The sequence below is a fragment of the Lolium rigidum genome, chromosome 6, assembly GCF_022539505.1.
Source record: "Lolium rigidum isolate FL_2022 chromosome 6, APGP_CSIRO_Lrig_0.1, whole genome shotgun sequence".
Taxonomy (NCBI): Eukaryota; Viridiplantae; Streptophyta; class Magnoliopsida; order Poales; family Poaceae; genus Lolium; species Lolium rigidum.
This window is the reverse complement of record NC_061513.1, coordinates 336,784,821-336,796,921: the sequence shown is the minus strand read 5'-3', so window position 1 is coordinate 336,796,921 and position 12,101 is coordinate 336,784,821. Positions and strand designations below refer to the sequence as shown.

At 41.7% G+C, this 12,101-nt stretch overlaps 1 protein-coding gene across 1 annotated transcript; it reads left to right on the top strand.

Annotated features, from left to right (window-relative positions):
• Nucleotides 1–500: 500 nt before the first annotated feature.
• On the top strand, nucleotides 501–11,541 carry LOC124664863. The gene is made up of 22 exons (XM_047202288.1): nucleotides 501–1,333; nucleotides 2,457–2,572; nucleotides 3,170–3,378; nucleotides 3,955–4,074; nucleotides 4,160–4,285; nucleotides 4,364–4,489; nucleotides 4,925–4,980; nucleotides 5,090–5,189; nucleotides 5,264–5,381; nucleotides 5,898–6,107; nucleotides 6,203–6,512; nucleotides 7,448–7,541; nucleotides 7,788–7,896; nucleotides 7,986–8,257; nucleotides 8,371–8,498; nucleotides 8,681–8,915; nucleotides 9,412–9,600; nucleotides 9,681–9,967; nucleotides 10,053–10,233; nucleotides 10,320–10,562; nucleotides 10,703–10,785; nucleotides 10,921–11,541. Exons 1-22 carry the CDS (start codon nucleotides 501–503, stop codon nucleotides 11,066–11,068), a joined length of 4,293 nt encoding a protein of 1,430 aa, XP_047058244.1. The 3' UTR covers nucleotides 11,069–11,541.
• The last annotated feature ends 560 nt before the right edge of the window (nucleotides 11,542–12,101 follow it).

Here is a 12,101-nt window from a genome sequence, read left to right as displayed (position 1 = left end):
ATTTTTAACACGATACTCCCTCCGGTCCTTTTTTAATTGACTTAAACTTAGTATAAAGTTGTACTAAATATGAATCAATTAAAAAAGAACGAAGGGAGTACCATGCATGAAGTATTTCCTTGAAACCATAAGGAGAAAAGGTAAAAAAGGGAAAAGGACAAGTAAAAAAACAGCGGCTTCTGCACCACTTGTCTGTACCGCAGTCCACACACGCACAAAACCGAACCGCCACCTACACCAACTGTCGCGAATCTCAAAGCGCATCCCACCCATCCCCTCGTGCGCCTCCCTCCTTCCACTCTCTTCCCCTTCCACACTCCCACACAGCCAGAAAGGAAAGCAGAGACAGAAATAAACCCAACTTGCCGCACCAAACCCAACCCACGACTCACCCCGCCGCCCCGCCCCCATCCCCATCTCCGGCGACCGCCGCCCGCGCCGCCCAAACCCTAGGCCTGGACCTACCCCCTCACCGCCTCGACTCTGATGCGTCCCACCCCATGGCCCCCCACCCGCGCCTCCGCCCCCAGCTCCGCCTCCTCCCGCTGCTCCTCGCCGTCCCCCTCATCCTCGGGACTGCCGCCCCCATCCCGGACGCCTCAGATCGGGCGGACCCGGACCCGTACTCGATCCTAACCTGGCACGACTACTCCCCGCCGTCGCCGCCGCCCCCGCCGCCGGCGCCGGCGGCGCCGGCGGCGACCTGCGCCGACGACCTCCACGGGAAGGGCGACTTCAGCACCACCTGCGAGGTCTCCTCGGAGGTGAACCTCCACGGCGACATCTACATCGCCGGCACCGGCAGCCTGGTGCTCAACTCCGGGGCCGCGCTCACCTGCGAGCGCCCCGGGTGCGTGGTCTCCGCCAACCTCTCCGGCGAGGTGCGCATCGGCCGCGGCGTGCGCGTCGTGGCCGGGAAGGTCTCGCTCTCGGCCGCCAACATCACGATCGCCGACACGGTCGTCCTCAACACCACCGGCCTCGCCGGCGACCCGCCCGACCGCACCAGCGGCGTCCCCACGGGCACGCACGGCGACGGCGGCGGCCACGGCGGCCGCGGCGCCAGCTGCTACGTCAAGGACGGGCAGACGCAGGAGGACTCGTGGGGCGGGGACGCATACGCGTGGTCCGACCTCGAGCACCCGTTTAGCTACGGGAGCAAAGGGGGCTCTACCAGTGTGGAGAAGGACTACGGCGGCGTTGGCGGTGGAATATTGTGGCTGTTCGCGACGGACCTGTTGATGAATGGTACAATGCTTGCTGATGGTGGGGATAGCAGCGAGAAGGGCGGGGGTGGCTCTGGCGGGAGCATCTTCATCAAGGCTGAGACTATGTGAGTCTCGCTGAAATGCTTTCATACTTCATCCTGCTCCCTTTCTACTACTCATTAAACCGGCATACCAACATTTAAGCTATTTATTTAACTGATTAACTTGAAGGATTGTAAACTGTTTCCGAATTGGAGACCATGATCATCAACTGGTTTAGGAACTAGTTCAAGTGTGAGCTAAATACCAGCGGGCACACAACATTTTCATCCATTCCAAGCAGGCCCTAGGAGTATGATGGCAGTGTTTGTAGTGTGATCATAACATGTATTAATGGTGCAGGATGTTAGCAACCACACTAAATTTATTTGTCTTTTAGGGTTGGGGTTGGTGAATTGAAATTTAAGACATACCTATAAGAGATGATGATCTCATGGATTAACTTGAAGATTGGTAAACTGTTTCCAAATTGAAGACTACGACCAATCAACCATGAGCTGGTAGGTCCTGTTGATTACGAACTAGTCGGGCCTTGGGATTTAGGAGTACATGTTATAATAATGATGAAGGAAGTTAGCAACTACACTAAATTTTATTTGGGCTTTCAGGGTTGAGGTTGGTGAATTAAAATGTAAGATATACACCTATACGAGATGAAGATAACCATATGATTATCTTTCGTTGATGATTTTGTTCATCACTCACACAATAGGATATACATTACTTTATTGGCGAAAGAACATAAACATATACTCAGAATTCTACTAGTGTTGAAAGTTTGTCGCATTGCGATGCTATTAAATGGAAACTTAGTTTGGTTTACCATATAATTAATAATCACTGGATTGACTACATTATTCCATCAAGTGGATCTGAGGGTTATCATTTGCTCAATATATATTGTATTCATCTAGCAAGGATTTTGTACCGATAGTAAGTTTCACGTTAACACAACATATACGATCACGTTCTATACTAGTGACCAGTGAGGAACAAATCTTCAATCTATTGCAGTGCACCTAGCTTCTTTTATCACAAGTGTCATTTGAATTGAAGAATTTCGGTGTCTTTCCTTTCTTTGTTTAGTAATGCTATTCTGGTTTTCTTGTGATTCCCTTGATTCTGTATTTTCAGTATTCCAGTGAGTACTTGCAGGTTTTTCCTCTCTGATCTTTTTGTTGGCGACAGGCATGGCAGTGGCAAAATCAGTGCTTCTGGCGGCAACGGTTTGGCTGGGGGTGGTGGAGGACGGGTTTCGATTAACGTTTTCAGTAGGCATGATGACACCCAGACATTGGTTCATGGTAATTTTTTAAATCTGAATTTCTGATGCACATCTTTTCTTCTCAGTTAATCACTTAATTCTTAACCTGCAACTTGACGGGCTGCTAGTACAAAGTTGAAGGTTGTACACGTTTATAGTTGTATAGTCAAAATCTACCATATTGTTCTGTTTCTATTTCACCCTGTTATTTTAATTTTTGGGTATATGAAGTTGCTTTCAAAACCTTGCCATGTTTTCATTTTTCTATAGGTGATTTATCAGGGTATGAGCTCAGTCGGTCCTTAATTTTTTTAATATTGCATTCCTAAATTTTGGTTAATAATTTTGCATCTGTAAGAGATCTGATCACCTGAATGCTCTGTACTGTGGTCCTCAAATACAATAATACGTGTGTATTTTCTGTTCAGTCGTAGAAACATGCTATGCTAGTACTTGTCTATTCCTTTTATACACTTACTCTGAGGTCTTATCATGTTTATTAGATGAAGTGAAGCTCCCAGTTTGAGTAATTTGAACTTCTTAAGTAACTTTCTTACTGATTTAGGGATGAATCTAGTGTCTAGACAACCTTATTGATTTATTTGTGTTTGCATTTAAAGTGTATCAACTTTGTCAGGTGGACGGAGTTCCGGCTGTCCGGATAATGCTGGAGCTGCTGGAACTCTTTACGATGCAGTACCTAAAAGTCTTGATGTTAGCAACAACAACATGAGTACACAGACTGATACTCTCCTGTTAGAGTTCCCAAATCAGCCACTATGGACAAACGTTAATATCAGGAATAAGGCCAAAGTTGCTGTTCCCTTGCTCTGGAGTCGTGTTCAGGTACACAAGGCATTGCGATGTTATAGTAATACTGCCTCTGTTCCAAATTGAATAATTAATTGACGCAGATTTGCGTCAATTAATTTGGATGGAGATAGTAGTTAATGTTCTACCAGTTATGGTGTCTTTAGTACAACACTTCCTTATTTAATCTTATTTTTCTTGGCATGGATCCGTTTAGTGTTTACCATAACAACAAGTGGATTATCCAGTGTATTATCTTTTTTATCACAAATGCAATGCAGCTCTATACGCTACTTTGCAACCAAATGGAAGTACTAAGGTTTACATTTGTCATTATCCTCTGTGTTAATATCATGTGAAAAAAGGCACCCTAACATTTAAATTACAGAATGGCCATGTTGAAGTAGTGTTGGGAATCTGCATGTGCTGTGTTGCATTTTTTAAAACTCTTTTTCATGACTTTTATCCCGCATTCCCACAATTATATAATCCAAGTTGAGGTTTCCTTATAGTAAGACATTATCTATGGATTTTCTTTTTTTTCTTAAAATGGCTCCATGCTTTTCCAAAGTGCTTGAAAAATAGTCTGGAACCAATTATTTATAATTTCAGGTCCAAGGGCAACTTAGCCTAAAATCTGGCGCTACTCTATCTTTTGGATTAACCCGTTATCCGTACTCGGAGTTTGAACTGATGGCCGAGGAGCTTCTTATGAGTGACTCAACAATCAAGGTAGTTTTATTGTTCTTCTTGTTTGCTGTCTTTCTTGTGCTATTTCACATGTGTCAATCTATACACTATTTTGAACTAATTTCAGGTGTTCGGTGCGTTGAGAATGTCTGTGAAGATGCTCCTCATGTGGAACTCCAGAATGTCAATTAATGGTGGTGGAGCAATAGTTGGATCTTCCTTACTGGATGCGAGCAATTTGATAGTTCTAAAGGTCCATTATTGGCCCATTTGCAATGACCGTTATTCCCTTTTGATGCTTTTATTTGATGTTTCTTGTATATTTTGCCAGGAATCATCTGTGATACATTCTACTGCTAATCTTGGAGTTCGCGGTCAAGGACTGCTGAATTTATCTGGAGATGGAGACATGATAGAGGCACCACGCCTTATTTTGTCACTGTTCTACAGCATACGCGTATGATAAATATCTCTGTGCACAACATGTTCTGTTTCTTTGTCTATAACTTTATTGAGTTATTTGTTTGTATATGCATGTTATTTTGGATGTTGACTTTTTAGCCAATCACTGTGGATTCTGGTTATAAGCAACCACCTATAAATTGTTTAAAATATTTTTTTTGTGTGTGAAATATCCTTGTCATGATATTCAGCTGCAGATGCGTACTTTTCTTTGATGCAGCTTGCATTTTTTGCATATCATATAGCCTTTGCAGTGTTTCCCTACTTTATCCAACCCAATATGCTGGATTTAAATTTGTGTAGTTATAGAGATGTCCTGTCTGCTGTCTAGTTTTCTCCTGTACATGATTTTGATTTTTAACTAAACTACACTGATTTGATGTTGCATAAGTTACTAACGCAAGAAGCATAACGATTATTTATTTTGTAGGTTGGACCTGGCTCCATTTTACGGGGTCCACTTATAAATGGAAGTAGTGGCGATGTGTAAATACTTCAACCTTCAACGTTTGCATTGAGATTTTATTTTGACATATTTCCAGCCCTGATTTTATTTTGCTTCTTAATGAGCTGTTGTCTTTCATGCATCTATTAGGTCCCCAAAGCTGAACTGTGAAGACGAGAGCTGTCCTGTAGAAATAATTTATCCACCAGAAGATTGCAATCTGAATTCTTCACTGTCATTTACTCTTCAGGTACTGTTTCTGGTGTGATGTCTCTCAGGCTTCTTTGCTGTTAATATAAAACTTACTACCACTCTCCTCTTTAGGTATGCCGTGTAGAAGATATTGATGTCTGGGGTCTCGTACAAGGCACTGTAGTTCATTTCAATAGGGCAAGAAGTGTTACCGTGCACACATCTGGCACCATCAGCGCAACAGGCTTGGGTAATGTGCTATCTTTCTTTTGTTTGCCAGAATATACAGTTGAGTTTTTGTCCGTGGTTATAGGAATTGTTTAATGTCGATGTCTAAGAGTGTCTATGCTTCCAAACATCTCTACTAGTAAAACTACATATATCAAAATTAATGTTTAAGATTCAGCCAGTTTAAGTATTCCAACCAGATAAGCAAAATGTAAGCTGTCTAATTCTGAAATACCCCCTTCCCCCTTCCTGTTTTCCACGCTGTATATTATGTTTGCAGCTTCTTGATTGGCAAATCCAGTGGAACACACTGCTTAAAATTTCTCTGTTTAGTCTATACTTTGATAAGCTAGTGTAAACCCCTTTGTAGGAATCAGAAGAACTGTGTATTCCGTTCTTAATGTACTACTTCATGGTGACTTTATATCGGCATATGTTTTAAACTATTCTTTCATATCAAGATGATCTTTTTTTGTTGTGTATAGTGCATGCGATTTTGGCATTTACACTAAAACTTAAATTCCTTTTCTAATTTCAGGATGCAAAAGTGGAATAGGACGGGGAGGATTGTCGAGTAGCGGCTTAAGTGGTGGTGGTGGACACGGTGGTAAAGGGGGAAGCGGTTTTGTTAATGGAAGCCGTGCTGAGGGTGGAACTACATATGGTAATGCTGATTTGCCTTGTGAACTTGGCAGTGGCAGTGGCAATGACACCACAGGGTCTTCCACAGCTGGTGGTGGTATAATAGGTAACACATATATCCATGATTGGCCCATATTTTGTGTTGGAAGCGCAGTAGGTCTTAATAATTTGCCTCTTACATTTTCTGTAACTGCATTCCAGTGTTGGGTTCGTGGGAGTATTCTTTGCCAAGCCTCACGGTCTATGGTACACTAGAATCAGACGGTGGCAGTTCGATTGATGCTGTAACTAATGCCTCTATTGGACCTGGAGGTGGTTCTGGAGGTACAGTTCTTCTATTTGTGCGTTCATTGACCCTAGCAGAGAGCTCCGTCCTTTCAAGTGCTGGAGGCTTTGGAAGAGCTGGCAGTGGTGGTGGAGGAGGGGGAAGGATTCACTTTCATTGGTCTAACATTCCTACTGGAGATGAATATATTCCTGTTGCAGCTATTGAAGGATCAATACTTGCAAGGTCTGATCTGATCTTTTCTCTAGTATCACTTCTAATTTTATGGCTTTCTGGGTGGATTTGAAAAACTACGATATGGGTTACTCTGAATTTGCAGTATGTCTGGTAATTCAGGGCATACCATGATATTAGAAAATTTTATTATTTTCAGTTGTTCACATCCAATCTTGCAATCCCTGGAACATGTATTTGGCTAATCTTCATCTTTATTCTAATTTAATTATGGTAATGTCATGGGACAATAAGGCCAAAAAAGCTGAATTAGAATTCAAGTTTGTAGTCCAGTGTCGTATTTTTCTGAATATTTGAGTTTTGACTCCCTGCAGCCTCCTGACTTGAACAGTATGCACTATGCAGTATGGATGACTCTTGTTTGTAGACTTTTTATTTGCCTATGTATAACTCTAGATAATATTGACTATTTTGCAGAAAATAAGCTGTTATAATTAGTTTAGCTTGTTTCTAGGATGGTGCTTGAGATTTGAGTGCACTTCACTGTGAGCTTTGTGAGATTGATTGATATATTCTTGGTCTCTGTCAGTTGTAGAGATGTGTTAAGGGGTGCTATGTGGGTGCACATGTGTGATGGCGTTTGTACTGTATGCGTCCTTTGCAGTCGCAAAAACAAGTAGTATGTTTGTTGGTTTGGAGGTACTATAAGATATCAGAATTTTGATCCGTCAGTTTTGGGACATATCAATTTGGGTGTGTTAAAATGAAATTCATGTATTGAAGTATTTTGATTTATCAAGGTGGATGTGTAATTGTGGTTTGTTTCATTATATGCATACTATGATCAATTTCTGAAATTCATGGCTGAGTTGTGAACTTGTGATGTGCATGATACAATGCAATTTCAGTCGTGCACATTTCCTTTCACCACCAGTCACCAGCAGTTATATATATTGTTACTATGCTGACTATTTATTCTTGTACAGCGGAGGAATGAGCAATGGGCCAGGATTTCCTGGTGAGAATGGAACCGTTACAGGAAGAGCTTGCCCAAAAGGTCTTTATGGTACATTTTGCAAGGTAACATATATGTCTTAACCGTGATCCACCCCATGTCTTGTATTTATTTGCATCAACTTACTCGATTGTTCTGTATCACGATAGTATTATTTAAGTAGTTGGTTAGTCCGTATGTCCACCACTATAATTAGCAAGAACACTGCACATTCACATTTCTAGCTGTGTAGTGGTGGCTATATGTCTATGTCAACTGTAGTTTTGTCGTAGTTGCTACTTAATGCGGAGGTGCTTCTTTGAAAAATGCAGGAATGCCCTTTGGGAACATACAAGAATGTTACCGGATCTTCGAAATCTCTCTGCTTTGAATGCCCTTCAAGCGAACTCCCTAACCGTGCTGTGTACACAAGTGTGCGAGGTAATTCTTTCTATATCTATATTATGTTGTGATGTATAGTGCAACCTAAACATATACATTTTTTGCTGAATATAGCTTATGTTTGACAGGTGGTGCTGCTGAAACTCCATGCCCGTACATATGTGTGTCAGATAGATATCGCATGCCTCACTGTTATACTGCTCTGGAAGAGTTAATATACACTTTTGGGGGACCTTGGCTATTCGGTCTACTTCTTTCAGGCCTTCTTATTTTGTTAGCTCTTGTTTTAAGTGTTGCTCGGATGAAATTTGTTGGCACTGACGAGTTACCTGGGCCAGCACCAACTCAACAGGGGTCGCAAATTGACCACTCCTTCCCTTTTCTGGAATCACTAAATGAGGTAATTTACAGATTGTGCTGCTCCAACTCATAATCAATTTAAATACCATATGAAGGCTGTTTTTACAAAAAACCAACATGCTGAATTAAATAGAAGTTTTGCTATTGTTGCAGGTCCTGGAAACTAATAGAGCTGAAGAATCGCATGGTCATGTACACAGGATGTATTTCATGGGCCCAAACACCTTCAGTGAACCTTGGCATCTCCCACACACCCCTCCAGAACAGATTACAGAGATTGTGTATGCATGCTTGTCTTTATGTAGTCCTAGCCACCCTTAAACATATTTATCCCTCGTCATTTTGTTCAATAGTATCCACAGTTTTGCTGATTATCTGTTACAATTCAAGTACACCTTGGCTGTTGCGTGCCCTATTGAAATGACACAACTGATTCTTATTTGTGTCGTCTCTGATTTGTCAGGTACGAGGATGCATTTAATCGATTTGTCGATGAGATAAACACCCTTGCAGCTTATCAGTGGTGGGAAGGATCAGTTTACAGTATCCTCTGTATACTTGCGTACCCATTGGCTTGGTCATGGCAGCAGTGGCGTAGAAGAAAAAAATTACAAAGACTTCGCGAATTTGTCCGCTCTGAGTATGATCATTCATGCTTACGGTCTTGCCGTTCGCGTGCGCTTTATGAAGGTCTCAAGGTCTGTTCCTCTGCATTTCACTATATTTCTGAACAGCAAACTATGTGTTTGTGGGGTGATAGTATAAGCTTATCTTTGATCTTTTACTTTGGTAGTCTTAAGAATTATACCATCATAATGCTTTTTGTAAGAAAATTGAAATGACTCGTCACTCGCACTTTGAAACTAGGGTTGGCTTGCTTAACTACTGGCAACAAATTTACTCTTAAAGTAGTTATGATGGATAAATAGCCAAACATTGTTAACTTGAACATCAATTTTTAAAATAATCTATAAATCAGGAACATCCTGCATAATTTTAGTAATATCAACATGTATTAAATCATTAGAGAGTGATCCTTTTATAAACTGTGCGCCTGTAAATAGTCTGAACAGTTTGAAAGTACGTCAATTGTAGTGTTCTTTTTCTCTTTTCCAAACTCAAAGTTCATCATTTGGGCTAAAAGGAACGTGTTGTGATCGGAATTAAGACATCGCCTGTTTCTCCAATCTATAGGTGACTGCAACCCCAGATCTGATGTTGGGATATTTAGATTTCTTCCTTGGGGGTGATGAGAAAAGACCTGATCTTCCACCTAGACTTCGTCAAAGGTTTCCAATGTCCTTGATTTTTGGTGGTGATGGAAGTTACATGGCTCCATTTTCACTACATAGTGACAGTGTGCTCACTAGTCTTCTGAGCCAGGTATGATTTTAAGACCTTTCAAACTGCATCGTTCATGCTCCAAAGCTTTCCTTAGAGCCTGATATAATACCCCATTGTAGGCTGTACCTTCTTCGATATGGCACCGTCTTGTAGCTGGATTGAATGCTCAATTGCGTTTGGTACGACATGGAAATCTCAAAGTAACATTTCTTCCTGTCCTTAATTGGCTTGAAACCCATGCAAATCCGGCTTTGGCCGTGAACGGTGTCCGTGTCGATCTTGCCTGGTTCCAAGCTACAACATTAGGGTATTGCCAACTTGGTCTTGTCGTTTATGCTGTTGAAGGAGAACCAGTGACAGCTGAACTTGATGGTAGCCCTAGAATTAAAATTGAGCAGCATTCAGTGTGAGTTATTTTTTTGTTCGTCCTCAGCACTTGTGACTTTCTTGTTAAGCTTCATTTATTCATAATGTTTTGTTGCATCATGCAGAGTGCAGGACATGCTTGCTGATGCTCAACTAAGCCACTCAAGGGTTAAGGATGCTCTTATGCGCAAGAGGATTACTGGTGGAATTCTAGATAGTAATACCTTAAGGACACTCAAAGACAGAAGGGATCTTCTGTATCCGTTTTCTCTTATCTTGCACAACACTAAACCAGTTGGGCATCAGGTTTTTCTATGCTACCACTTCAACTTATACAATTATTGACTGAATTATGATATTTTGCACTTACATAGTTCTGTTCTTAACTGCAGGATCTTGTTGGCTTAGTAATCTCAATATTACTTCTTGCGGATTTCAGCTTAGTGTTGCTGACATTTCTCCAGCTATATTCATACTCTATGGCTGATGTTCTCTTAGTCTTGTTTGTTCTTCCTCTTGGGATACTATCTCCTTTTCCTGCTGGAATAAATGCTCTTTTTAGTCATGGACCACGCCGCTCAGCAGGCCTTGCTCGCGTATATGCATTGTGGAACATTACTTCACTGGTCAATGTTGTAAGTACTCAAATATTGGAAGACTCTGCAATTGCATTTGCTGCTATAATACTATCTGCAATAGTATTATCTTTTGTATACTGGATTTCACTTCCATTATATCTCCATAGCCCATATAACCTTCTTCCATACATGTTCAGGTTGTGGCTTTGATATGCGGTTTCGTACACTATAAGTCGTCAACCAAAGCACATCCAAGCACACAGCCATGGAACCTGGGAACGTAAGAATCATTTTCTCTGCTATAATTGCAAACATATATACATTTCTTTTAACTCAGTTCAATTAGGCGTTCAACACATGTTTTGTCTACGTTTTCTTCATCCTCTCATTTCTTCACATTTGGAATCCTACACAGGGATGAAAGTGGCTGGTGGCTGTTTCCGACTGGACTCATCTTGTTGAAATGCATTCAAGCAAGGCTTGTTGATTGGCATGTCAGTAATCTAGAGATACAAGACCGAGCCGTATACAGTAATGACCCGAGCATATTCTGGCAGTCATGACACTAGTGGTAACTGAGGTGCTTCTGGTAGCTTTTTACAACTCGACTTTTTGGGAGTTGATAAAAGAAAAGGAGTGGGGGCAGCACGGCCTTTCTTTATTGACCAGGCCAAAAGAAGCAACTGCAGTGGTTATAGATGCATACTTCCGCGCCCCTCGTTAATCACGTGCAGGCACGCAACCTGTGTTCTGTTGTATATATAAAAGGTGTTCTCGAATCCATTCTTTGTAGGATTTAGACACCATAGAGTTAAAAAGAAATACCCAAGCTAACTGAAAAAGAGGGGGAGGTGTGATTTGTTGTTGTTGCTGTCACTGTTCTTGCGACCTTGCCTCTTGTGTTGAGCTGGGCAAGGCCATCAGTGTGTAACTTTTGTTGTATCTAACTCTAAAACAGAAAACTAACATGCCTCATGGTTTTCATTAACAAATAGCATGGTTGATATTATCATGATGAGCCAACCATGTTTGACAAGACACTCGATGCACTGGTGGACATTTTAATGGCTTCGGATATGATATTGTTTTACGTTCTGATTTCTTAGTTGTTTTTGACCCATGGCTCTGCCGCTCTGAGGTGTCAGAGCCCAGAAAAAAACATGATCAAGTACTGTGTTATGAATCATTGTTTTGGATGCATGCTCACATCCTGGTTCTTCAATTTGGTACTGAATACCGATCTTCTGTGTGCGAGAGAAGAGATAAAAACAAATGAACCAACCATGCTCTTGGATTCATCATCTTCTTGTAACTTTACTGTTTTTGATAAAAAAAAAGAATCGACCGGTTTATACCAGTGGAAAAGATACAGAATTTTGATAGCCAACCCTGCCGTCCTGATGGCATTGTCACCACTCCTTGACGAGAATACTTCACCAAAGCACGAGTCCTAGCTGCCTTGCGAAGCCCACGTCGGGTCGTCGGCCCATCGCTTGGAAGACTTGCAGCTTTTGTTCTGTTGACAAAGCTCTGAAGAGGATATATGCAAGACTTGTGCCGGTGTAGACTTTCGTTTCGTGACCTAACCGTCCATGG